The sequence below is a fragment of the Antechinus flavipes genome, chromosome 1 (assembly GCF_016432865.1).
Source record: "Antechinus flavipes isolate AdamAnt ecotype Samford, QLD, Australia chromosome 1, AdamAnt_v2, whole genome shotgun sequence".
Classification (NCBI taxonomy): domain Eukaryota; kingdom Metazoa; phylum Chordata; class Mammalia; order Dasyuromorphia; family Dasyuridae; genus Antechinus; species Antechinus flavipes.
Window position 1 is genome coordinate 281,416,429 of NC_067398.1, and position 27,590 is coordinate 281,444,018.

General features: G+C 35.8%; 1 protein-coding gene across 6 annotated transcripts in view; it reads right to left on the bottom strand.

Moving 5' to 3' along the window:
• MTAP (methylthioadenosine phosphorylase) overlaps positions 1-27,590 on the bottom strand; it is a 76,598-nt gene that overhangs the window by 4,210 nt on the left and 44,798 nt on the right. For 2 of the 6 annotated variants that reach the window (XM_051961731.1, XM_051961741.1), the window contains exons 6-8: positions 25,727-25,810; positions 9,217-9,456; positions 6,660-6,782 (exon numbers count right to left, since the gene is read on the bottom strand). In XM_051961731.1, the coding sequence (XP_051817691.1) occupies positions 6,660-6,782; positions 9,217-9,456; positions 25,727-25,810 (447 nt within the window). Of the gene's footprint in view, positions 1-492; positions 596-3,525; positions 6,783-9,216; positions 9,457-25,726; positions 25,811-27,590 lie in introns of those variants that run through there. The other 4 variants (XM_051961722.1, XM_051961758.1, XR_007947687.1 and 1 more) reach the window with 3 other exon arrangements.

Below are 27,590 nucleotides of genomic sequence, written 5' to 3' on the forward strand. Positions count from 1 at the left end.
AAGCAGGAATAGGTGTTTGAGGAGAGAGGTAGTGAAAGACCTCTAAGGGATGAAAAAGGATAAATGTAGGGGAACAATCCATTATTTGTCTTCTGCTGCAAGTTCAGCTTTTTTTATTTCAATTTTCAAAAAAAATTTTTAACAGCTTTTTATTTTCAAAAATCATCCTCACAAAATTTTGCGTTCCAAATTTTTCTCCCTGCCTTCTCCCCACCCCCTCCTCTAGACAAGTAATCCAATATATGTTGGAATTGGTTTAAATCACTTCATTGTTGAAAAGAGCCAAATCCATTAGAGTTGATCATGTAACTTGTTGTCACTGTGTCCAATGTTCTTTTGGTTCTACTCACTTCGTTTGGCATCAATTCGGGTTAATTCTTTCCAAGCTTTTCTAAAATCTCCTTGCTGATCATTTCTTATAGAATAATATTCCATAATATTCATATACCATAACTTATTCAGCCACTCTCCAATTCATGGAAACCTACTTACTTTCCAGTTTCTTGGAACAAAAAGGTTGCTACAAACATGTTTGCAAATGTGGATCCTTTTTCGTTTTTTATGATCTCTTTGGGATACAGATCCAATAGATTCACTGCAAAATCAAAGGGTATACACAGTTTGACAGCCCTTTGGGCATAGGTTCAAATTGCTCTCCGGAATAGTTGAATAAGTTCACAACTTATAGAAAGGCAGTGTACCAGTTTTCCCACATTCCCTCCAACATTTATCATTATCCTGTCATCTAGTGGTTCCTCAGAGTTGTCTTAATTTGCATTTCTCTAATCAATAGTGATTTAGAGCACTTTTTCATATGACTAGAAAGGATTTCAATTTCTTCATCTGAAAATAGTCTTTTCATATCCTTTCACCATTTATCAACTGGATTCTTACACAGAACAATAATACTCCGTAATATTCATAAACCATAACTTATTCAGACATTCTCCAACTGATAGGCATCAACTCAGGTTCCAATTTCTTGCTGGAATTCCACCAACAATGTTCTAGTTTTCCCACATCTTCTCCAACATTCATCATTATCTTCCTGTCATTTTAGCCAAATGAGAGGCATGTTATCTCAAAGCTGTCTTAAATTGCATTTCTCTGATTTAAAGCACATTTTCATATGACTAGAAATTATTTTAATTTCTTAATCTGAAAATTGTCTGTTCACATCCTTTGTCACTTTATCAGTTGGAGAATGGCTTGAATTTTTATAAATCTTAGTCAATTCTCTATATATTTTAGAAATGAGGCCTTTATCAGAACCCTTGGATGTAAAAATGTTTTCCCAGTTGTTTGCTTCCCTTCTAATCTTGTCTGCATTGGTTTTGTTTGTACAAAAATGTTTTAACTTAATATAATCAAAACGATCCATTTTGCATTTCATAATCTTCTTTAGTTCTCCTTTGGCCATAAATTCCTTCCTTCTTCACAACTCTGAAAGGTGGACTATTCCTTTTTCTCCCAATTTGTTTAGAATGTCACCCTTTATATCTAAATCATGAACCCATTTTGAGCTTATCAATCTCAGGTCTAATCAATGTCTATTTTCTGCTTATATTTTCCAATTTTCTCACAATTTTTCTTCTTATCCCATAGCTGAGATGTTTTGGTTTTATCAAGACACTAGATTACTATATTCATTCACTACTGTGAACCTAATCTTTCCCATTGGTCAACTATTTTATTTCTTAGCCAGAACCAAATGGCTTTGATGACAGCGGCTTTGTAATATAGTCTGGTACAACTAGGCCGCCTTCATTTGCTTTTTTTTTTTTTCATTTATTCCCTTGAAATTCTTTGTTATTATTTTTTCTAGCTCAGCAAAATAATTTCTTGGCAGTTTGAATGGTATGACACTGAATATGTAGATTAATTTAGATAGACTGTCGGTTTATATTAGCTCAACCTATCCATGAACACTTGATATTCTCCCAATTGTTTAGACTTGACTTTATTTGTGTGGAAAGTGTTTTGTAATTGTGTTCATATACTTCCTGACTTGGTCTTTGCAAGTAGATCTTCAAACATTTTATAGTATCCACAGTTATTTTAAAAGGAATTTGCCTGCTGGACTTAGTTGGTAATGCATAAAAATGCTGATGATTTATATGGATTTATTTTGTATGCTGCAACTTTGCTAAAGTTTGAATTGTTTCTAGTAGATTTTTAATTGATTCTCTCAGATTCTCTAAGTATACCATTATATCATCTTCAAAGAGTGATAATTTGGTTTCCTCATTACCTATTCTAATTCCTTTAATCTTTTTCTTCTATTGCTAAAGCTAAGATTTCTAATACAATATTAAATAGTAATAGTGATAGTGAACAACCTTGTTTCACACGTGATCTTATTGGGAATCCTTCTAATTTATGTCCATTACATGTAATGTTTGCTGATGGTTTTCAAAAGATTCTACTGATCATAAGAAAAACTCCATTTATTACAGTATTCTCCAGTGTTTTTAATTGGAATGAGTGTTGGGATTTTGTCAAATGCTTTTTATGCATCTATTGAGACAATCATATGATTTCTGTTAGTTGGGTTATTGATACAGTCAATTGTGTTAATAGTTTTCCTAATATTAAACCAGCCCTGCATTCCTGGTATAAAGCCTACTTGGTTATAATATGTTATCCTGGTGATAACTTGCAAAAATCTTTAAAAATATATTAGTAAAGAGAGTACAGCATCATTGCTGGATTCATTGGAGGATTGGTCTATCATTTTCTTTCTCTTTTTTGACTCTAGTTGGTTTAGGTATCAGCATTATGTCATAATGTGTGTTATAAAAGGAATTTGGTAGCGCCTTCTTTCCCTATTTTTCCAAATAGTAGTGTTTGAAAGAATTCACTTATAAATGCACCTGGTTCTTGAGATTTTTTTTTTTTAGGGAGTTTATTAATAGTTTGTTCAATTTCTTTTTCTAAAATGGGACTATTTAATTTATTTCCTCCTCTGTTAATTGGGGCAATCTATACTTTTTAAGTATTCATCCATTTCATTTATATTATCAGATTTATAAGCATACAGTTGGGCAAAGTAGCTTCTACTTATTCCTTTAATTTTCTCTTCAACTATGGTAAGTTCACCTTTTTCATTTTTAATACTGTCAATTTGATTTTCATCTTATTTTTTTCTAATCAAATTAATTAACTAAAGATTTATCTATTATTTGTTTTTTCATAAAACCAACTTTTAGTTTTTTTAGCTCAATAGTTTTCATACTTCCAATTTTATTAACTGTCCATCTTATTTCTAGAATTTCAGATTTAGTTTTTAATTAGGGCTTTGTTCTTTTACTAGCTTTTTTAGCTGCAAGCCCTGTTCATTGATCTTCTCTTTCCCCATTTTATGCAAATGAGCATCTACAGATATAAAACTTCCCCCAAGAACTGCTTTGGCTGCACTTCATAAATTTTGGTACGTTGTCTCATTATTGTCATTCTCTTGGATCAAATTATTGATTGTGTCTATGATTTGTTGTTTCACTCACTCATTAAGATTAAATTATTTAGTTTTTGGTCTATTTTTTCCTGGCTTTTTATTACATGTAATTTTGTTGCATCATGATCTGAAAAAGATGCATTTGGTATTTCTGCCTTTCTGCATTTGATTTTGAGGTTTTTACAACCTCAGGCTATGGTCAATTTTTGTGTAGGTTCCATTTACATCAAGAAAAAGGTACATTCCTTTCTGTTTCCATTCAATTTTTTCCAAATGTCTATCATACCTATCTTTTCTAAAGTTCTATTTACCTCCTTAACTTCTTTCTTGTTTATTTTGTGGTTCTATTTGTCTAGTTCTGATAGAGCAAGGTTGAGATCACCTCTGGTATAATTTTACTGCTCACAGCCACTTGCAGATCTCTTAACTTCTTGTCTAGGAATTCATGCTATACTACTTGTTGCATATGTTTAGCAGTGATATTGTTTTATTACCTATGGTAACTTTTAAAAAGCACAAATGAATTCGTTTCTTATCTCTTATTCATATCTATTTTTGCTTTTGTTTGATCTGAGATCAGACTTGCTACCTCTGCGCTTTTTATTTCTACTGAAGCATAATAGATTCTATTCCAACTTTTTACCTTTATTTTATATGTATCTCTGCTTTAAAGATATTTCTTGTTAACATATTCTGTTTTTTAATCCCATGTACTACTATCCACTTCTATTTTATGGGAGAGTTCATCCCTTTCACATTCACAATTAAAATGATTAACTCTACATTTCTCACCAATCTATTTTTCCCCAAATTCTATTTTTCTTTTTCCTTTCCATCTTTTTCCTCTTCATCAGTGTTTTGCTTCTGACTACTACATCATTCAATCAGTCCTCCTCTTTTACAACCTCTCCCCTTATACTTTTCTCCTTCTACTTCTACTCTCCCTTCTATTAGCCTGACCATTTCCTTTCCCCTTTCTCCTCCTCCTTCCTTATAGGATGAGAAAAGTTTCTATAACTAATATTTGGCTCTCTCTGAGCCAAATCTGGTGAGATTAAGGTTCAAGCCTTGCAAATTTCCCTGTCTTCTTTCCCTCCACTGTAATAGGTCTTTTTTCCAATACAATTACTATTCTACCCATAGTTTCTTTTTTATATCACAATAAAGTCAAATGATACCTGGACCCTACCCCTAACAAAGATACAGTTCTCAAGAGTTAAACATATCAATGTCCTATGTGGGGATGTGAACATTTTAACCTTTTAAAAAACAGAGGGTTTTTTTTTTCTTTTTCTTTTTACATTTTTATGCTTCTCTTGAGTTTTGTATTTGATGATTAAATTGTCTGTTCAGTTCTGGTCTTTTCATCAAAAATAATTGAAAATCCCCTATTTCATTGAATGTCCATTTTTTTTCTCTAAAAGATAATGCTTAAGTGTTACTACTGGGCTTATATCCCAAAGAGATCTTAAAGAAGGGAAAGGCACCTGTATGTGCACGAATGTTTCTGGCAAGTTTCTTTGTAGTGGCCAGAAACTGGAAACTGAGTGGATGCTCATCAATTGGAGAATGGCTGAATAAATTGTGGTATATGAATATTATGGAATATTATTGTTCGGTAAAAAATGAAAAACAGGATGATTTTAGAAAGGCCTGGAGAGACTTATATGAACTGATGCTGAGTGAAATGACCAGGACCAGAGATCATTATATACTTCAACAACAATACTATATGATGATCAATTCTGATGGACCTGGCCATCTTCAGCAATGAGATGAACCAAATCAATTCTAATGGAGCAGTAATGAACTGAACGAGTTACACCCAGCAAAAGAACTCTGGGAGATGACTAAGAACCATTACATAGAATTCCTAATCCCTATATTTTTGCCCATCTGCATTTTTGATTTCACAGGCTAACTGTACAATATTTCAGAGTCTGATTCTTTTTGTACAGCAAAATAACGGTTTGGACATGTATATTTATTTTGTATTTAATTTACACTCTAATATATTTAACATGTATTGGTCATCCTACCATCTAGGGGAGGGGGTGGGGGAAAGGAAAAGAAAAATTGGAACAAAAGGTTTGGCTGTAAAATTACCCATGCATATAACTTGTAAATAAAAAGTTATTTTAAAAAAAAGGTAAACCTTAGTTTTGCTGGATAGCAGATTCTTGGCTTCAGTCCAACCTTCTTTACCCTGAGGACTGCTTATGTTCCAGGCCCTTCAATTCTTTTTTTCCATTACCCCAATTGTATTTTTTTAAGGAATTATTTTCTTCAGACAATTTCTATATTTCCTTTTTCAAAATTATCATTGTCTTTCCCCATATTTCTTTTTTCTTTTTTTCTTTTTTTGCTGATGGGTTAAGTGACTTGCCCAGAATCATAGTTTGGTCTGAGACCACATTTGAACTCGGGTCCTCCCGACTTCAGGATTGGTGCTCCCATATTTCTTCTAACACTCTTTTAAGACACTTTAAAAATTCTTCCAAGAGAGCTTTTTGATTTGGAGATCAACTCACCCTTTGAGGCCTCATCTGGAGATGTTTTACCTTTAGTGACCTCAGGGTAAAAGGTTTGTTCTTCCCTGGTCCCAAAACAGCTGACTATGATAAAGTTCTTTTTGTTCTTTTTTTCATTTTTAAAGGTTGAGATTTACTTTTAGGGAAACAGGGAAATTGTCCCAAGCTTTTTCTACAAGATGACAGAGAGGGGTTTTATCATGCCTTGGGGTCAGTGCTGTTGGCTTCTTTTCCATGCTAAGTAAGTGTGGCTAAGTCTTCTTTGTTATGCTGGGATTCAGGGATTCACTATTTGCCTTTTGTAACTGCACTGGAGGTCTCATAGCTAGTCTGCTGATTCCCTGGCTTCTGGACCAGGACAGAACAGCTGCTGCTGCTTTATTTTGACTAAAAGCTTCCCACTAAAATCTCCATGCAGGGTTCAATCTGAGTCTCCTTATGCCCCACCTGTGCTGAGCTGCATTCTACCTGTACAATTGAGATAGAATTTCCTTAAGTCCTTCCAAAATATCTTCTGTTGGAAATTTGTTACCCTCCAAAACCTGTTCAGAAATTGATCTGGTATTGATTCTGAGGGAAGCCAGGAGAGATCAGGCAAAAAGCTGTCTATTCCACATCTCGTCCCTCTACAAATTTGTTTTCTTTTGTTTTTTTTTTTTTTTTGGAAGACTTACCTTCATGCTGCGCAGGGTTTCTTTCCATTCCATAGACCCAATCTGTGGTATTGCAGTAAGAAGTAAACTAGTGGCCTTATTTGAATTTTCTTTCAGAGTCTTCATGACATTATCAACTGAAACCTAAATAAAATAGCATGCGACATTAAAAGCCCTGATGTTTTGCAAATTACCATTTTACATTTTGTGATTATCAAGCGACCTAGAAATATCTTAGCTATGTAAAACATGATTTATCACCATTTATACTAAACTTCTAATTTTCTAAAGGAAATAGTAAGCAATTTGAAAGAATGTTAGATTTGGAATTTAAATGCTGCATCTTCTATACTCCCTTTGTTACTCTAGACCTCAATTTCCCAAGGAGTTGGAATGAGACAAACACTAAGGTTAATCTGAGAAGACATCCCTTTTACTCTGGGCAAACAGAGTGAAGAGTTCCTGTCTTCCAATTCCTCTTCCAGCATGATCTGATAAATCAGATGACAGATAATATAAATTAAAAACAAAACAAAACAAATCATCACTGGGGCAAGTGTAATTCTGGTTGACCTAATATAGGTACCCTTAAATGGGCAATCAAGACCACTGAATTATGAAACTCATGCTGTCCTCATATGCCTGGGGTTGAGTTATTGCAACAAAACAAATTCTGGAGGGATATGACAGACCTGTATGTTTGCAACAGTAGAAATTGTCTCTCAGCATTTCCCGACTTCTTATAAATACAAATAATTAAATCCTTCAGTCAAGGAGGGAAAAAAATCAAGGAAAAGGATAGGGGATCTACAGATTTTGAAAATTTAGATTATTCATGGTCAAATCCAAATGCAATTGGAAGTAACTGACTTTCTGCAAGTTGCACAGCCAACTTTTCTGACAAGATATAGAAGCATTTTGCTAACAGATTTTCTTAGGTAAGTATTTCTTAAATAAATATTTCTTTTTCTTAGACATATAGGCATCATATGGAGTAGTATCACTCTTTTTATCCTACTGAATCCTCATCCTGAGTACAAGCATCTTTTCTCATTTGTATTATATGTAGTTGTACTCAAACAAATCATTCATTCATGCTCTCTACTCTAACATTCACCTTTCAGAAGAAATTTACATTAGGAAGCTGCATTCTCCCCAAGTTTGGTCCTAGGTCCTTGCTTTTTTCATAGCCAAGGAGGAATGTGGTGGAAAAAAATATTACATGAAATAAAACCAGGAGTTAAGTCCCAAATTTGGTTATTATTCAGTCATTTTTAGTTTTGTTCAATTCCCCATGACCCTACTTGGAGTTTTATTGAAAGAGATACTGGAATTTTTTTGTCATTTACTTCTTCTTTTTTTTTAATATTTTATTTTATTTTATAATAACTTTATATTGACAGAATCCATGCCAGGGTAATTTTTCATTTACTTTTCCAGTTCATTTGGCAGATGAAGAACTAAGGTCAAAAAGGTTAAGTGGCTTTCCCAGAGTTACAGTCCAAGGCCAAATTTGAACCTGGGAAACTAAGTCTTTCTAACTCCACATCTAGCACAATGGATATATTACTGGGTGGACAGAGTGCTATCTACAATAAGGTATGTGACCATGAGTATATTTCTTAACCTCTCTAAGTCTCAATTTCCTCATCTTTAAAATGGGAGTAATACTACTATCTACCCTGCAGGGCTGCTATAAGGAAAATAGCTTGTAAATTGTAAAGTACTATTGTAGCTGGTTATTTCCTCCACGGCAATTTGCACATGTGGGTTAGCAAAGAACACATTAATACCCTATTCTCCCATCAGAAGTCTTTAGAAATAGAGGGAATTTTAGAGATCATTTCACTGAACTCCAGCAAGTCACAGATAATGAAACTGAGATCCAAAAAGATAAAGGCAAATCAGCCCAGAGTTATAGAGTTAATTCTAAAGACTTGGTTTTTGGATTTCTAGACCAGTGTTCTTGCCACTTCATCTTAAAACTATCTCACTTCTAAAATCAATGGCTTCCCAGTGAAGAACACTCAGATTTGAAATTTTCCATTCAATAACCAGTGAAAACTATGAGATTAAGCTGATTCCTGAATTATCCAAACCATGAATGATATCTTCTTTAAAAGCACCCCTTCCCTTTTTTGGGGGGAATGGGAGAAGAGAAATGAATAAAAAGGAAATTTCACACTGAATCAGAATTGTTCCTATATATAATAAAGTCACATTTCCAAAATTGTTTGGAGGTCTTGGAAATGTAGACAATTTTGCAAAATAACTGATCATTTAGAAACTAGTTTGTCCTTAACTCCTTGCCAAAAAGAGAATTTAAGATAAGTTTCCCCTAAAAATTGAAAAGAGGACATTTTGCTACAATATAGTGTTTCCATAAACAATAAAAAGAAGTCTCATCTCTATTTCTGAAAAGCAGATTTTGAAACATTGCAAAATCCTAGGGAGTATGTAAACACAGAACTAGTTCTAAAGAACTTATTTACTAAGGAACTTTCTCTGAATGGACTATTAATCTATTAAATATTTTCATCAAAGAAGTGACTTCTATAAGGAAAGAGATTCTACCCACCGCCTCTTCATGCTCTTTCCAGCAATCATAATCTGTTGCCATAGCAATGGCTGCATAGCAAATTCCAGCTTCTCTGGCAAGCACGACCTCTGGAACTGTTGTCATGTTGATAAGATCTCCTCCCCAAACACGGAACATTAAACTTTCTGCCCGAGAACTAAAACGGGGTCCTTCCACGGTTACCATTGTTCCCTTTGAGTGACACTTGAGTCCAAGTTTCTTAGCAGTCTCTAGGAGAACCTAAAACAAAGTAGCCCCCCCCCAAAAAAAAAATCCCATAGCCACCAAAAATTATCTCTCAGTTTCTTAAAGATACATCTACAAGATAATGTTTCAGTAATGTAGGGCAGTGGCTTTAACTCTTTAGTATTGTTGATCTTCACGGGATGGTTATTGGTCATGTGACCTTTTCAATCCATATGTGCATCAAATGTTACCAATTATTATTCTGTAATTTCTAATGTTTGAGAATTCATTGTGAAATTTTTTGAAATTAAAATTTAAAAAAATCCTTACATTTTAAAAATAATTAGAAACTATTGGCCTAGAAATAAGAAATTAATAGGAGAGGGAAAAGAGTATATAAGAGAAGGTAAAATTCATCTTGTCAACAACATGAGTTCCAATATGATACATATATAATTACAATATCATGTTATGAATGTTGGAGGGTTTGTGGGAAAACTGGAAAACTAATACAGTGTTGGTGGAGTTGTGAACTGATGCAACCATTCTGGAGAGCAATATGGAACTATGCTATCAAACTGTGCATAACCTTTAATCCAACAGTGTCGTTAGTGGGCCTATATCCCAAAGAGGGAAAAGGATCCATATGTGCAAAAATATTTATAGCAGAACATTTTGTAGTGTCAAGGAACTAGAACTATCAGTTAGAGAATGACTGAATAAGTTATGGAATATTATTGTTCTTTAAGAAATGATCAGCAGGTTGATTTCAGAGAGGCCTGGAGAGACTTACATGAACTGATGCTAAGTGAAGTGAATAGAACCAAGAGAATGGTTCTTTTGATGATGAGAGCCATCTGCATCCAGAGAGAAAACTGTGGGGACTAAGTGTGGATCACAACACAGTATTTTCACTTTTTTGTTGTTGTTTACTTGCATTTTGTTTTCTTTCTTATTTTTTTTTCCTTTCTGGTCCGATTTTTCTTGTGCAACATGACAATTGTGGAAATATGTATAGAAGAATTACATATATGGGACTTCCGGCCAAGATGGCGGAGAGGAGGCAGACAACTGTGTAAGCTCCGCGTTTTCTCTCAGAATCCATTTCATTACAAGCCTCTGAATTAATGCTTGACTGAAAAACCCCCCACAAATAGTTACCAAGAGAAGATATCCTTGAAATTCGCCAGGAAAGGTCTGTTTTTGCTCAAGGGTGAGGAAGGTTTTAGATCGGGTGCAGGCTGAGGGCAAGCGGCAGCACCAAGAGTCCAGCAGGCAGCTCACAGCCAAGCAGACTGGAGCAGGGTGGGGTGTGATCGCAGCCGTCTCTGCGGGGGGAGCTTTGCTGCAGGATTGGATATTTTGTTCTGGCAGCAAGCCAGCAGCCCATCAGAGAAGCTAAAAACATGGGGTGGGGAGGTTGGGTGGGGAAGGAGGGGGTGTGAAGAATACAACCCCAAAGAGCTGGAGTCTCTCGGAACCTGGCCACACTCCCCCACAGTGTCTCAGCACACTCTCAGAGTCTCAGAGCCCAGGCGCAGCACTGCTCTGCCTCGCTGCTGCCCTCGCAGTCTGTAGAGGAAGCTCGGTAACACCACCTAGCCCATCCCCCCCAAAAAAGCAGATTCCATTTAGGGGTTTTTTCTTTTTTTCTTTTTGCTAGTTTGTCTTTGATTCTTCTCTGACAAAATGAGCAAAAAACTGAAAAGGACCTTAACCCTTGACAGCTACTATACGGATAGAGAGCAGACTCTAAACCCTGAGGAGACTAAAAACAGACTGTCTCCAGGTGAATCCCCAAAGGAAGAGATCACCTGTTCCTCAGCACAGATGAATCTCATAGAAGAAATTAAAAAGGCTCTCACAAAAGAGCTAGAAGAAAAATGGGAAAAAGAGAGGGAGGCTTGGCAAGAGAGTCTGGAAAAGTCATCCCACTCATTTAAAGACAGAGTGGATAAAGAAATAAAATCCTTGAAAAATAGGATTAGTGAACTGGAAACAGAAAATAGCTCTCTAAAAAACAAAATTGGCAAAATGGAAAAAAATTCTATAGAACAAAAGAACTCAATTGGACAATTAGAAAAAGATATTTAAAAAGTGAGTGAAGAAAATACTTCATTGAAAATCAGAATCGAACAAATGGAATTGAATGACTCGAGGAGACAAGAACAATCAGTCAAGCAAATCCAAAAAAATCAAACAATGGAAAAGAATGTGAAATACCTTCTTGGGAAAACAAGAGACCTGGAAAATAGATCCAGGAGAGACAATCTGAGAATTATTGGACTTCCAGAAAAGTATGATGAAAAAAAGAGCCTGGACACTATTTTCCAGGAAATTATCAAAGAGAACTGCCTAGAAGTCATAGAAACAGAGGGTAAAATAGACATTGAAAGAATCCATCGATCACCTACTGAAAGGGATCCTAAAATCAAAACACCAAGAAATATAGGGGCCAAATGCCAGAACCCTCAGATGAAGGAAAAAATACTGCAAGCAGCTAGAAAAACCCAATTCAAGTATCGAGGAGCCACAACAAGAATCACCCAGGATCTGGCAGCATCCACATTAAAGGATCAAAGGGCCTGGAATATGATATTCTGAAAGGCTAAGGAACTTGGTATGCAACCAAAAATAACTTACCCAGCTAGAATGAGCATCTTTTTCCAGGGAAGAACATGGACATTCAACAAAGTAAGTGAATTTCACCTATTTTTGATGAAAAAGCCAGAACTTAACAAAAAGTTTGATCTACAAATATAGAACTCAAGAGAAATCTAAAAAGGTAAAGATTAATCTTGGGAACTATATTTCTGCTATAAAGATATATAAAGAATACATGTATACCTTGTTTTAGAAACTAGATGTGGAAAAGACATTGTACCAGAAAAAGGGTAAAGTGAAGAGGCAAAGGAAACCTATTATATCTGAGAGAAAGAATGGAGGGGGATGAATATAGTGTGTATCTTACTGCCTTCAGAATTGGCTTTAAGAGAAAAATTTTAGACATATTCAATTTATGGTGAAACTTCTCTCACCTCATTGAAAAGTGAGAAGGGAAAAGTGAAAAGGGAAGGAATAAGCTAAGAGGAAGGGAATACAGAAACTGGAAGGGAAAGGGGTAAGATGGGGGAGGAGTTCTAAGGTGAGGGGAGAGATACTAAAAAGGGAGGGCTGTGAGAAGCAAGTGGTGCTCACAAGCTTAATACTGGGAAGGGGGGTAAGGGGGAAAGAAGGGAGAAAACCATAAACAGGGGTTAACAAGATGGCAAGTCATACAGAATTGGTCATTTTAACCATAAATGTGAACGGGGTAAACTCCTCCATAAAGAGGAAGCAGTTAGCAGAATGGATTAAAAGCCAGAATCCTACAATATGTTGTTTACAGGAAACACATCTGAAACGGGGAGATACATGCGGGATAAAGGTAAAAGGTTGGAGCAAAATCTACTATGCTTCAGGTGAAGTCAAAAAAGCAGGGGTAGCCATCCTGATCTCAGATCAAGCTAAAGCAAAAATTGATCTAATTAAAAGAGATAAGGAAAGGCACTATATCTTGTTAAAGGGTAGAATGAATAATGAAGCAGTATCTATATTAAAAATATATGCACCAAGTGATGTAGCATCTAAATTCTTAAAAGAGAAATTAAGAGAGCTGCAAGAAGAAATAGACAGCAAAACTATAATAGTGGGAGATCTCAACTTTGCACTCTCAGAATTAGATAAATCAAACCACAAAATAAATAAGAAAGAAGTCAAAGAGGTAAATAGAATACTAGAAAAATTAGATATGATAGATCTCTGGAGAAAATGTAATGGAGACAGAAAGGAGTACACCTTCTTTTCAGCAGTTCATGGAACCTATACAAAAACTGACCATATATTAGGACATAAAAACCTCAAACTCAAATGCAGGAAGGCAAAAATAGTAAATGTATTCTTTTCAGACCATGATGCAGTGAAAATTACATTCAACAAAAAGCCAGGGGAAAGTAGACCAAAAAATAATTGGAAACTAAATAATCTCATACTAAAGAATGATTGGGTGAAACAGTAAATCATAGACATAATTAATAACTTCACTCAAGAAAATGATAATAATGAGACATCATACCAAAATGTATGGGATGCAGCCAAAGCGGTAATAAGGGGAAATTTCCTATCTCTAGAGGCCTATTTGCATAAAATAGAGAAAGAGAAGGTCAATGAATTGGGCTTGCAATTAAAAATGCTAGAAAAGAAACAAATTAAAACCCCCCAGTCAAACACTAAACTTGAAATTCTAAAAATAAAAGGAGAGATCAATAAAATTGAAAGTAAAAAAAAAACCTATTGAATTAATTAATAAAACTAAGAGTTGGTTCTATGAAAAAACCAACAAAATAGACAAACCCTTAGTAAATCTGATTTAAAAAAGGAAAGAGGAAAATCAAATTGTTAGTCTTAAAAATGAAAAGGGAGAACTCGCCACTAATGAAGAGGAAATTAGAGCAATAATTAGGAGTTACTTTGCTCAACTTTATGCCAATAAATTTGACAACTTAAATGAAATAGAAGAATACCTCCAAAAACATAGCTTGCCCAAACTAACAGAGGAAGAAGTAAATATCCTAAACAGTCCCATCTCAGAAAAAGAAATAGAACAAACTATCAACCAACTCCCTAAGAAAAAATCCCCAGGACCAGATGGATTTACATGTGAATTCTATCAAACATTTAAAGAACAATTAACTCCAATGCTAAATAAACTATTTGAAAAAATAAGGATTTAAGGAGTCATATCAAACTCCTTTTATGACACTGACATGGTACTGATGCCTAAACCAGGTAGGCTAAAAACAGAGAAAGAAAATTATAGACCAGTCTCCCTAATGAATATTGATGCTAAAATCTTAAATAAAATATTAGCAAAAAGATTACAGAAAATCATCCCTAGGATAATACACTATGACCAAGTAGGATTTATATAGGAATGCAGGGCTGGTTCGATATTAGGAAAACTATTAGCATAATTGACTATATCAATAACCAAACAAACAAAAACCATATGATCATAGCAATAGATGCAGAAAAAGCATTTGATAAACTCCAACATCCATTTCTAATAAAAACACTTGAGAGCATAGGAATAAATATTCTTTTCCTTAAAATAGTCAGGAGCATATATTTAAAACTGTCAGTAAGCATCATATACAATGGGGAAAAACTGGAACCTTTCCCAGTAAGATCTGGAGTGAAGCAAGGTTGCCAACTATCACCATTATTATTCAATATCGTATTAGAAACACTAGCCTCTGCAAGAAGAGTCGAGAAAGAGATTAAAGGAATTAGAGTAGGCAATGAGGAAACCAAACTATCACTCTTTGCAGATGAAATGATGGAATTACTAGAGAACCCCAGAGATTCTACTAAAAAGCTATTAGAAACAATTCATAACTTTAACAAAGTAGCACGATACAAAATAAATCCCCATAAATCCTCAGCATTTTTATACATCACCAACAAAATCCAACAGCAAGAGCTACAAAGAGAAATTCTATTCAAAATAACTGTTGATAGCATAAAATATTTGGGAATCTATCTACCAAAGGAAAGTCAAAAAACTTTCCACACAAATAAAGTCAGACTTAAATAACGGGAAAAATATCAAGTGCTCTTGGATAGGCCGAGCGAATATAATAAAGATGACAATACTCCCAAAACTGATCTATTTATTTAGTGCTATACCAATCAGACTTCCAAGAAAATATTTTAATGATCTAGAAAAAATAACAAGAAAATTCATATGGAAAAATAAAAAGTCGAGAATCTCAAGAGAACTAATGAAAAAAAAAAAAATCAAATGAAGGTGGCCTAGCTGTACCTGATCTAAAATTATATTATAAAGCAGCAGTCACCAATATCACTTGGTATTGGCTAAGAAATAGATTATTTGATAAGTGGAAAAGGTTAGGTTCACAAGACAGAATAGTCAACTATAGCAATCTAGTGTTTGACAAACCCAAAGATCCCAACTTTTGGTATAAGAATTCATTATTTGATAAAAACTGCCGGGATAACTGGAAATTTGGCAGAAATTAGGCAAGGACCCACACTTAACACCATATACCAAGATAAGATCGAAATGGGTCCATGACTTAGGCATAAAGAATGAGATTATAAATAAATTGGAGGAACATAGGATAGTTTATCTCTCAGACTTGTGGAGGAGAAAGAAATTTGTGACCAAAGATGAACTAGAGACTATTACCGATCACAAAATAGAAAATTTTGATTATATCAAATTAAAAAGCCTTTGTACAAACAAAACTAATGAAAACAAGATTAGAAGGGAAACAACAAACTGGGAAAACATCTTCACAATTAAAGGTTCTGATAAAGGCCTCATTTCCAAAATATATAGAGAACTGACTCTAATTTATAAGAAATCAAGCCATTCTCCAATTGATAAATGGTCAAAGGATATGAACAGACAATTTTCAGATGATGAAATTGAAACTATTACCACTCATATGAAAGAGTGTTCCAAATCATTATTGATCAGAGAAATGCAAATTAAGACAACTCTGAGATACCACTACACACCTGTCAGATTGGCTAAGATGACAGGAAAAAATAATGATGAATGTTGGAGGGGATGCAGGAAAACTGGGACACTGATGCATTGTTGGTGGAACTGTGAACGAATCCAACCATTCTGGAGAGCAATCTGGAATTATGCCCAAAAAGTTATCAAACTGTGCATACCCTTTGATCCAGCAGTGCTACTACTGGGCTTATACAAAGAAGGGAAAGGGACCTGTATGTGCCAAAATGTTTGTGGCAGCCCTGTAGTAGCTAGAAACTGGAAATTGAATGGATGCCCATCAATTGAAGAATAGCTGGGTAAATTGTGGTATATGAATGTTATGGAATATTATTGTTCTGTAAGAAATGACCAGCAGGATGAATACAGAGAGGCTTGGAGAGACTTACATGAACTGATGCTAAGTGAAATGAGCAGAATCAGGAGATCATTATACACTTCCACAACGATATTGTATGAGGATGTATTCTGATGCAATTGGATTTCTTTGACAAAGAGACCTAACTCAGTTTCAATTGATAAATCATGGACAGAAGCAGCTACATCCAAAGAAAGAACACTGGGAAATGAATGTGAACTATTTGTATTTTTGTTTTTCCTCCCGGGTTATTTTTACCTTCTGAATCCAATTCTCCCTGTGCAACAAGAGAACTGTTTGGTTCTGCAAACATATATTGTATCTAGACTATACTGCAACATATGTAACATATATAGGACTGCTTGCCATCTAGGGGAGGAGGTGGAGAGAGGGAGGGGAAAAATCCGAACAGAAGCGAGTGCAAGGGATATGTCAATATAGTTAGTATTAAATAAAAATTAAAAAAAAAAAATTTCTACATCTCTACCCTTTTTTTTAGAAAATAACTTAATAGCTGGAGAAAGGGTGAAGGCAGAGGGAGAAAATATCATTACTGCAGACAGGAAGAATTTTAGCAAGAATCTTAGCAAGATGAGACCCTGAACAGCTCCTATCAAAATTCAAATGAAAAATCTAGTTGTGAAACACAGAACTGGATCCAGTTCAAGAAAACTTGGGTCTATGATAGCCATAACATCTAATGTATTTTCAATTATGCTGTTTTCAAAAACTAAAATAAAAACCAAGTACTGAAATGGATGCTGTCCTTAATCTGCCTATACACTCCTAAGACCATGAAAACCTTATTTTGGTTTCAGCTCTGTCTGCAGTCAGAACTAAGTTGCCAGCTATATATTCCCTAACCCAGGTGGTATTTTCACTTTCTAATTGCAGGCACACATAGCCCCCAGATGTGCCACCTTAAGACCATGACAACTTGAGAAATATAAAACTTTAACATTGTCTCCTTGTTAACCCTTGCTGCCTATCTGGGAATGGAATTTTTAGTGTGATAACCTTTTGCCGCCTGTTTGGGAATGGAATTTTTAGTGTGATAAATGTTTCAGAGCATTTTTTGTGTTGGTTTTTTTCCCTTTAAATGTGTCTCTGGGGGTGGAGGGAGGGGGAAAATCGGAACAGAAGCGAGTGCAAGGGATAATGTTGTAAAAAAATTACCTTGGCACGGAATCTGTCAATATAAAGTTATTATTAAATTAAAAAAAAAAAAAAAGAAAGCACTCTTAAAAAAAAAAAAAATAAGTCTCTGAAACTTCTCTAGGTTAACTCTCCTAGTTGGGTTCTGGGCGGCTCAATCACTGGCCAGTTAGCAATAAACACTTTTAAATTTACATTATTTTGGCTGTCCTGTACTTACTTTCTCTTGCCCTGGTATTTCAGTTGGAGGCCCCTGTGAGAGCCTTTGGCTCTGACAGCTAGTCCCTTTTCCTGGAGGGCAAAGGGAGTTACCATCTCTACAGGATGGCCACCGAGAAGATGTTACTCGGCCCCAGACTTCAATACCTCCTTCTTTGGACTGGGAGGGTGAGACCTAAAGATTGGCTCAATTGGCTTCAAGAGTTCTGGGAACCGGTTCAATTTCAGGTGAGTATTTTGGAACAGTAGGTGGCTATGCTGGACACAGCATCAGTACCCCCTACTGGCTACCATGGGATGCCACTGAGTGCCCTTGTTGGATTGTCTGTCTTTTGTGTTGTGGAATTGTTTGTCTACTGTCTCTTTCTGGTTAAGTGTACTTGTATCTATATGGTTCTGTCTGCCAGTAGCACAACTCTGGTTCTGCGTGCCTTTTGGTCCTATCTGGTTATCTATGGGCATTCTCTGTGAAGGCAGAGAAATGCACCAAATGGGGGTTTGGAAGCCTATGAAGATCCCTTTGAATTCTGGGAGGGAAGACTCTTGACCTGCAACAACTTCCCTAAAGGGCTATTCTAAGGTTTCCAGATAGCCCCTAGCCTATATATGTAAAATGTTTTGTTTAATATTGTAATTGTGCAGCCTTGTGCTTAGTATAGAAATTTGCTTGTGATTTTAAACTTTTTAACCTGTTGTACTAATTTGTAAATAAAAGAACAGAAAATCTTGACTATTTTAAACTAGCAGGGAAGTTTTTCCCTGAAAAGCAGGTTTTCAAAGCCTGCTAGAGCCGAGTAACGGCAATAAAAACCTTATCTGATTGAAGCCACCTGAAGAAAAGAAGTTTATGCTAGTGGCCTTCAAACACTCAGCTAGAAGGAAGAAGAACTTAAAAAATAACAAATGTATTTGGTTTGCTTCAGTTTGTTACCTTCTGAAACACTGGGTAATTTCTTAATATCATAAGCTATGGTTTGCTGGACATGTGGGTTTTATGGAATTATTAGCTATTCACTGTATTGTGAATCTTAAAATTTTTGAAGGGAAAAGGAAAGGAGGATGGTGATTTATGAAAGATTCATTTGTCAGCACAGTTTGTAGACTTAGACTAAGTAAGAGAAAAGGTGGGGGAGGGAGAAACGGGAAAGGATCTTTTGTCTTCGGAGGTAAAGATTCAACTTACTCCCCTCCCCCCTCCCCCACTGCTTCTGCTACTTTTATCAATGGATGGTTAGAATTTGTTTAAGATCCGTATCTGAGGAAAAGAGAAGAGTTAAGTAGGAAGAGAAAAAGGAAAGTTTTTAATGGAACAAATTCTGTGTGGAGAAACTTGAGTGGGGAAGAAGGAATCTATGCAGATTTAGCTAACCTTCCCTTCCCCCTACCCCATCTCCTAAGCTTGTTCCAGCCTTTTTTTTTTTTTTTAATACCCATCATTTAAAGGGCAACTGATAATAAGGTTTTTCTATGTTCTTTTGAAAATTGTTTGTGTTATGGTCAATATGCAATTTGAATTTTTTTCTATGTATTAGGTATTTTAAAGCAAAATGATTTGTATAATGTTCAACTTTTGAAACTCTACTTAAATATGAAAGATGAGTTGTGAACTTACAGGGACAAATTTCTTACTGTTATCAATATAAGGTAATGGTAAATACCTGTTTGGGATTTATCTGAAACTTTGGTAAATGGGAGTTGTTATTGGAAGTAAAATTTCTTGAGCTTGTAATTAATATTTATTGGGGGTTTTAAAGCTCCATTGGGACAATTATTGGAGTAAAACTGCATTAAGTATGTCCTACGTAGGTGGTGAAGAATTAGTTTTTATATTATGTTATATGCATATTCCTGCATTTTTTCCCCCTCCTGTGCCTAATCAGAGCCAATGGTCAATAGAATTTGTTAATGCAGTTCAATTATGTTATATCTTGCTGTTTCCAATCTGGTTATATGTAATCATTATAACCCAAATATTTAGGCAAATGAGTATTTAGCCTGGTCAACTATCTGTTACTGGATATTTGTGTCCATGGATATTGAAGTTTTTAAAAGTTTTTTTAAAGGTTTCTAAATGATGAGAGGACAATTAACAGTGGTCTGTAAAACCTAACTGCTGTTTTTATTGAGACTGACAGCCATTTGCCTGTCCTGAGACACAAGCATGTTTCCTTACAAGGGAAGTTGCTGGCCAATCTATTTTGGCCTCCCCACATCTTGTACCAGTCCTTGTGGATCAGTCTTTCTATCTCAGACTGTCTGTGCCCCTTTATCAAGCATGAAACAGTTTTTGAATGAGAAGCTTCATCCCCTGCCCCTGATAGACTGAAATGGGGAATTGGAAAATGGTTGATGAATGACTGTTAAATCCTGACTGGGTCATTTATTACTATGTATTTAAGATTTGGGATGTAAATTGTTAAAATTGTGTAACTATTGCTGTTTGAGAGATTTTTAAGACACCCTACTGTGATATATATAGGAATTCACTCTTGGGATTTATATGTGGGATGGTTATTTGACAATGTATTTGCTTTTTTTTTTTGGATGATTCCATTTGCCTTAAAGAAAAAGGAGGGAGGAAGAGATAGGAGATTGGGGAAACTGGTGAATTTTTCTCAAAAATACCTGGAAGAATGGGAATCCCTAGTTTCCTGTTCCTTTGCCTTAGCCCCCTATCTTACTAGTTCAGATTGAATTAGAAGTTCTTTAAGCAGCCCTTTTTTCCATTTTTACTCTTTGGGATATGATCTACTGGGACTGCTAGTTATGCTTTAACTTTGAAACACCTTATTCTGTTGGAATTTCCCTGGCAGATTCAGTTTTTGGGACTTTTTTTTTTTTTTTTTTTTTTTTTTTTTGGGGAAACAACCAGAAATCAGGCACTTTGGGACTTGGCAGTCTCCAGTCCTGTAACTCCAGTTGCTTAATTTGTATTTCAGCATTCTCAAAGGACACTGCCATTTTGAGACAGGGCCTCTAAAAGTTCGGAGTTTGCCTGCCTTGATGGTCTAACTGTGCATACTCTATTCAGAAATTTGGATCCATCCTAAATCCTAGTAGCAGCCCTGTCGTTCCTCTGGGTGGAGACAGGTGAAGCTACTCCAAGCCTTACCCTTCTCCCCTGGAGTGGGTTGCCCCTCTGAATAGGCAGCATGACTGTCTTGAGCCCTGCTACTCCCTATATAAGCAGGGGCTGAGTTAAGTGCACAAATGACTGCAGACCACATAACTCACAGTGAACTGTGCATCTCAAACTGGATTCTCTGGCTGAGATGGGGCTCCAACTTGCAAAGGAGCCGACATGCTGCAACAGGGAGCCTTTGTACTGCTAACTCCAGGGTTGTCAGGGTGAGACTTGGCCTTGCCATATAAGTCCTTGCATTTTTTTTAGTTCTATTTTGGTTTTTTTGCCTCAAATAGAGTTGGTCAAAATTATAGTGCTGAGATCTTCCAGGTATCTAGAGGAAGGTAATTCAACGATTTCAATATTCAGAAGAGACAGTGTGTAATATTTTGCCACAGTTCCCTTTAATTGTTCTACCTCAGTTTCCCTGAACTGTTCTGCCTCAGTTCCCGTTTGCAAACCCTCCTCCTTTTCATTAATACTGATATAACTTAGGACTAGTTATTCTAAGGTTATAAATTGTAAATGTGCAAACTCAAGATAAGGGGGAGGAGTTCAACAAAACCTATGGGCAACTGACCCTCGTACGGACCTCAAGATCCTCCTGACCTAGCTGATGTCCAGGGCTAGCAATGTACTTTAGAAGGATTCTTCCAAAAAGCCTCGAGCTATCCTTTTATTTCAAAAATGCACTCTCGTACTCACTTAGGGGGGACTTGCCTATATGATCTCCTTTCCTGTTTCTTCTTCTTGCTTGGAATGAAAACCCTCCCTGGGACTGCTGCCTGCCAATACTGATGTGCCAAAGTGAACCCTGCCAATCCTCCCACTGTGCCTGCTCTGGGCCCTTGATGAGCACTCACACCCGTTGAACACTGTGAAGTTGATCTCACGGACATGGAAACCTGGGTTCAAAGACATAATTTGCTTTTGCTTTTTGTTGACACCTTCTCAGGTTGGCCTGAAGCCTTTCCTGTAAAATCCGAATCCGCTTTGGTTGTAGCCAAAATACTTGTGACTGAAATTTCTCCCTCGGGTCTGACAATGGCTCGGCTTTTGTCTCCAATATTGTTCAATCCCTGGCACAGGCCCTTGGGTTCAAGTGACCTTCCTTATAACCTCCCTGATAGGCTCCCTTACTCTATTTCTGCTGGCCCTACAAGTTTTGATTAACTGTTTAACCACATATATGAGGAAAAGGATCCAGGCTGTTAAGTTGTTTGTTGCTAGTTCCTAAACAGTCACAAGTAAATGGGGGGAGTGAAATGGATGCTGTCCCTAACCTGCTTATGCACTCTCGAGACCGTGAGAACATTATTTCAGCTCTCTCTGCAGTCAGAACTATGTTGCCAGCTCTACACACTCCCTAACACAGGTGGTATTTTCTGTTTCCAATTGCAGGTACACACAGCCCCCAGATGTGCCCCCTTAAGACCTTGACAACTTGGCAAATACAAAACTAAGAAATATTGTCTCACTGTATAAATATGTATACATGTATGATATTTAACATATACTTTAACATGTTTGGCATGTATGGGACTACCGGCCATCTAGGGAACAGGGTGGAGGGAAGGAGAGGAAAAGTTGGAACAGAAGTTTTTGTAAGGGTCAATGTTGAAAAATTAGGCATACATATGTTTTGTCAAAAAAAAAAAAAGCTATAATAATAAAAAAAAAAAAGAGCAATTGCAACATAATGAAAAAAAATTTTTTTAAAAAGTTATATGGCAGCAAACTGTGGAGAAAAAAGGAGTTCAAAGTTTATTTAAGTGGGGGGAACCACCTTTTTTTTTAGAGGGCTAAAAATGCTTGTATTTTTGGAGAGGGGAAAAGTAAAGTTAAATCCCTAGAGAGGGAAAAAAATTTGGGACTCAAAATCTTACAAAAATGAATATTGAAAACTATCTTTACATGTATATGAAAAAGTAAAGTATTATTAAAATTTTTCTAAAAAAAAAAAAAGAAAGAAAAAAGAAAAAATATATTGTTTGATTGGGAATGGAATTTTTAGTGTGATAAATGTTTTGCAGGATTTTTTGTCGGTTTTTTTTTTTCTTTAAATAGGTGTCTCTGAAACTGCTCAGGCTGACTCCCTTAGTTTGGTTCTAGGGGGTTTAGTTGCTGGCTAGCTAGCAATAAACACTCTTAAATTTACATTATTTTGGCTGTCCAGTATTTTCTTTTGCCTGGGTATTTCAGTACCACTGGTTTAAAAATGAAGCTTTGCCTGAATCTCATACATGAAAGTGGAAAGGACAAATATGTTCCAAATGGTAGAAACTGAGAGAAAGTTAAAAAGCAAAGCATTTTTAAAAATTACTGATGACTATGGGAAAAAATTCAATAGTCTAAACAATTAACAAGCATCTTGAATCTCAAAAGAAACTGTATGGACATATGTGGGACTAAGGTTTTCTTTTGGTGTTCTTAATAGGGAAAAGAAAGGAAGAAGTATGCTCCTACTGTATGCCCTGGCACTGAGTTAAGCACTTAACATACACGATCTCATCTAATCTTCACAACGCTAAGAGTTGATGTCATTATTATCCTCATTTTACAGATGAGGACACTGAGACAGACAGTGATGACATGCCTTCTCTAGGATCACAAAGATAAGTGTCTGAGGCTGGATTTGAACTCAGGAAGGTTGTTCTGATTCCAAGTCCAGCACTCTATCCACTGTACCACCTAGATGCCTGATTGCCCTAACAGCAGTCCTGATATTCAAATTTCCATGAAATATTGCAGTAACATCATTATACTGAATGTGTCACAGTTCTGAATCATCCCTTGCCCAAATAATATTTAAAATGCTTAGAAGGAAGGGATAACTTAAGGTCACATGTTTTCCTACTTTAACTGGAGAGAAAGTGCTATGCATTTAAAAACTTTTGAGTTCATGCCTCTGAATTTTTATAATGGTATAGTTTATTAAAAAAAAAAAACATATATCACTTTATCTGAGTCTCGTAATAATTTTGTTAGTTAGATGCTATTATTTTTCCAATTTTTACAGATGATGAAACTGAGAATCAGAAAGAGGTTAAATGACTTCCCAGAGTCACAATTTAGTAAATATATGAGGAAGAATTTGAATTCAGATTTTTCTGATATCAAGTCCATCAATCCATCCTCTGTGACATCTAGTTACATAAAGAAAATGCTGTGTGAATGACAGTTTTTCCTAGATGGAAGGAAATTCCTTTCTTGCTAAAGCCTTCTGAAGCTAAAGTAACATCAAGGATGGCAGTGATATGCTAGATATGTTACATAGGTATGTTACATAGCTCACCCTTGAAGTGAAGCTATAAGAATCAATCAACCAAGCACCCACTATGAGCTAGGCAGGTTACAAAGCTAAGGATATTTTAAATAGGCAAAAAAAAAAAAAAAAAATACAATAAGTAATAAATAAATGACAGATGGAAGGCACAAAAATTAAGAGGGATTGGAAAAGGTTTCCAGTAAAAGATGGTAATATTTGTGTTGTTGAGGGCAGAGGTCATTTCAAGCAAGGGGAATAGCCAGAAAGAATGCCTAGAGCCAAGAGACAGATATCTTGTTTGTGGAATAGCCATAAGGTGAACTGGAATGAAAATTACTTCTCAGGAAGTAAGATGTAAATACTGGAAAAGTAGGAGGAAGCTTGGTTACTAAGGGCTTTGAATTCCAAACAGCATTTTGTATTTGTATTTGATCTTGAAGGCAACATGGTCAGAGTTTAGTCAAGGGAATGACATGGCTGGACCTGCACTTGGGATAAGGTGATAAGGTCCTGAACCAGAATGGTAGAAGTATCAGAGCAGACAAAGTGACATAGGAATGATATTGCAGAGGTGAAAACAAAAGACCTTGGCAGCAGCTAGGATATGGGTGTTGAAAGATAGCCAGGAGTCAAAAATGACTCCTAGGTTTTAAATTTGAAGGATTAGGAACATGGTATTGCCTTCAATAGCAATTGGAAAGGTAAGGAAGAAGGGGTTAGGGGAAAAAATAATGAGTTCTGTTTTAGACATAATGAGCTTAAGATGTGGTGCAGTAGCTAGAGCACCAGCTCTGAAATAAGGAGAAAGTGAGTTCAAATCTAGTCTTGGACATTTAATACTTCCTAGTTGTGTGACCCTGGACTTAACCCCAATTGCCTGGGGGAAGGGGGGAGGAGATTAGAAGTCAGCAGAAAGATTTAGACAACATAGGTAGATTTGGGAATCATCAGCATAGAGATTATAACTAAATCCATGACAGTTGAATAGGAAGTGAAATTATATAGAGGGAGGACAGCACCATGATGGTGGTTATATAGTTATACCTACATAACCTAAAAACTACAAAGATTGAATAATTGCTATTTTCATTTCTGTTCATTTATCTGTACAACTGACTCAACTACTGAGTTTCAAGCTTCCTGCCCAGTTTTTTGTGGTCTCATGAGAGTAAATGGTTCAATTTTCACACAGAAGTTTGCATTTATCTGTTATCTTTTTGTATTTATCTATGTATGCATGTATATATAAAGACATACAATACATACATATGACATATATACATATATGATTAAATCATTTATTAAATGTTTACTATGTGCAAGGAATCAGAGATACAAATAAAAGCCAGAAATCTGCTCAAGAATGCCCTCACATTTTAATGCAGAAAAGCAACACACATAAAAAGTTCTTGCTTCAAATCAGAGTCCTGTCATTTTAGGATGAAGCAGCAAAGGGGATGGTAATGCCTTTTTATAAATGTCATTTCTACTGAAAACTTTATATAAGTTTGCAATAAGTTGCATTTGGTGATTTTACTGACCATGCCTTCTAGTGTTACTCTGGCTTTTTAAAAGAAACCACTCAGAACTATAATCCATACTCCAACTCTGTACCTTCTTCATAGGCCGAATCTCTTTTGGTTCCAGTTCTATCTTTGCTCGATGACTAAGATTAGAGCGGTACTTGTGTAGACAAGACTGAAAGGAGCAATGGAGTCAGTTAGTTCATAACAAGCTAAATCCCCCTGTCAAGAAATCTCGAAGACTCATTTTTCTGAAAACTCAGCATTTGAGCATGAATCACTCCTCCAAATCCAGTGTCCATGTTGCTGGAGTATTCCCAATTCTTGTTCTCACCCTGATTCTCCCAGCAATAAACATTCTGCTTTGTGTCAAGCATGTGCTTCATAAATTCATTAATTAGTATCAACAGATCAAGAGGCTCTACTTCCTTTCTATGGTAAGCACCAGTAACCAGACTAGAATCACCTTACATGTGAGTTAGAACCAGATCTATGACTAAGTTCCCAGTCAATTGATTTGAGCTGTGCTAGAAAGCAAGAATCAAGGGATCAAACCTGAACAATGTGATGCCCAGACAGGGCTTCCTTGGAGAACAGAACATAGTTCTTAATGTTGAACTATTGATAGTGTCAAGGCCTTTTGGTGGCAAAAACTTTATATGCCTATGTGTGTATACATTACATAAACACACATACATACACACACCATAGGGTATACATTAATGGACACATGAAAACCAAGATCATTACTCCCCATTATGTTCCTTGAAGTGATTTAGAAACTTAGTATCTTGCCTGAATCAACTACACTAATACAGTAATGACTTGTGTATTTCCACTCTTCATACTTCAGTTCTGAAAAGGAAATTCAGTACATTTGATATATATGCTTAAAGGACCATTTAGCAAGGTCCTGAATTCCTAAATGTATGAATGCAAGATCTGTCAATATTTATATACTTTAAAGCAGGGATTTTTAAATTCTTGAAACAAGAATTTTCAGTATCTTCCCTTAGACAGAAGGAAAACAATGTTAGAACTTTGTTGTAGATGAATTAATAATAATGCCTACTAAGTACCAGGAACTGTGCTAAGCACTTTATGATATCTTTCCATTTGAAATTTGCAACAACTTTGGGCAGTAGACTGGTAGGCCTGGGCCACAGAGAAGTAATGAATAAGAACACAAATAGTTTTTGAATGGCTTTAAAATTCAGAGGATTTTATATTTGATTCTTGTGCTACCATGGAGAGGCACTGAAGTTTGCTGACAGGAGAAAGGGTGGAAAGAGTTCGACTAATGAGTCAGCAAAATCACTTTGTCAACTGTTTGGAAGATGGAATGGAGGAGAGTCTTGATCAAAGGATCAGGAACTTATAAAAAGTAGGAAAGTAAGAAGCAGAGTTTCTTAAATTACTCTTAGATTTGTTGCTTAATTTTTTTTTTCAGATCCACGTTTGACTTCCTCTAGGGTAAAGGTAGAAACTAATATGTATAGCTGGTTTGGTTGCAATCTATTGTTTAATGGAGAAATTTCCCAAAAGCATGGATTTTCAAGATGGTTAACCAAGTTACTTTTGCTAAGTGAGTTACTATTTTGGGCTCCTAGAAAATTAGTGGAGACAGAAACAGCTATTCTAAGAGCTTTGATTCTTCCAGTTATTTCCCAGTATTTCATGTCACTCAGCTGGTCAAGAGTGAATTAAAATTTAGTTTGTGGAGTCAATATCACAAAATCCTTAAAAACAGATAATGGCAAGGCTCCATTCTGCTAAAGAGTGCAAAGATGACACCATTACATACAGAAAAGAAACAATTTTGGATACACGCTGAGGTGTTTGACAATAAGGGATCTAAAGTCTTCATAAGGACCCATCTACTTTTATGTCCTTGATCTAAAAATGTACCCTCTGCTATATCTTCAGGGAGATAAATGTGGAAAAGTGAAGGGAAA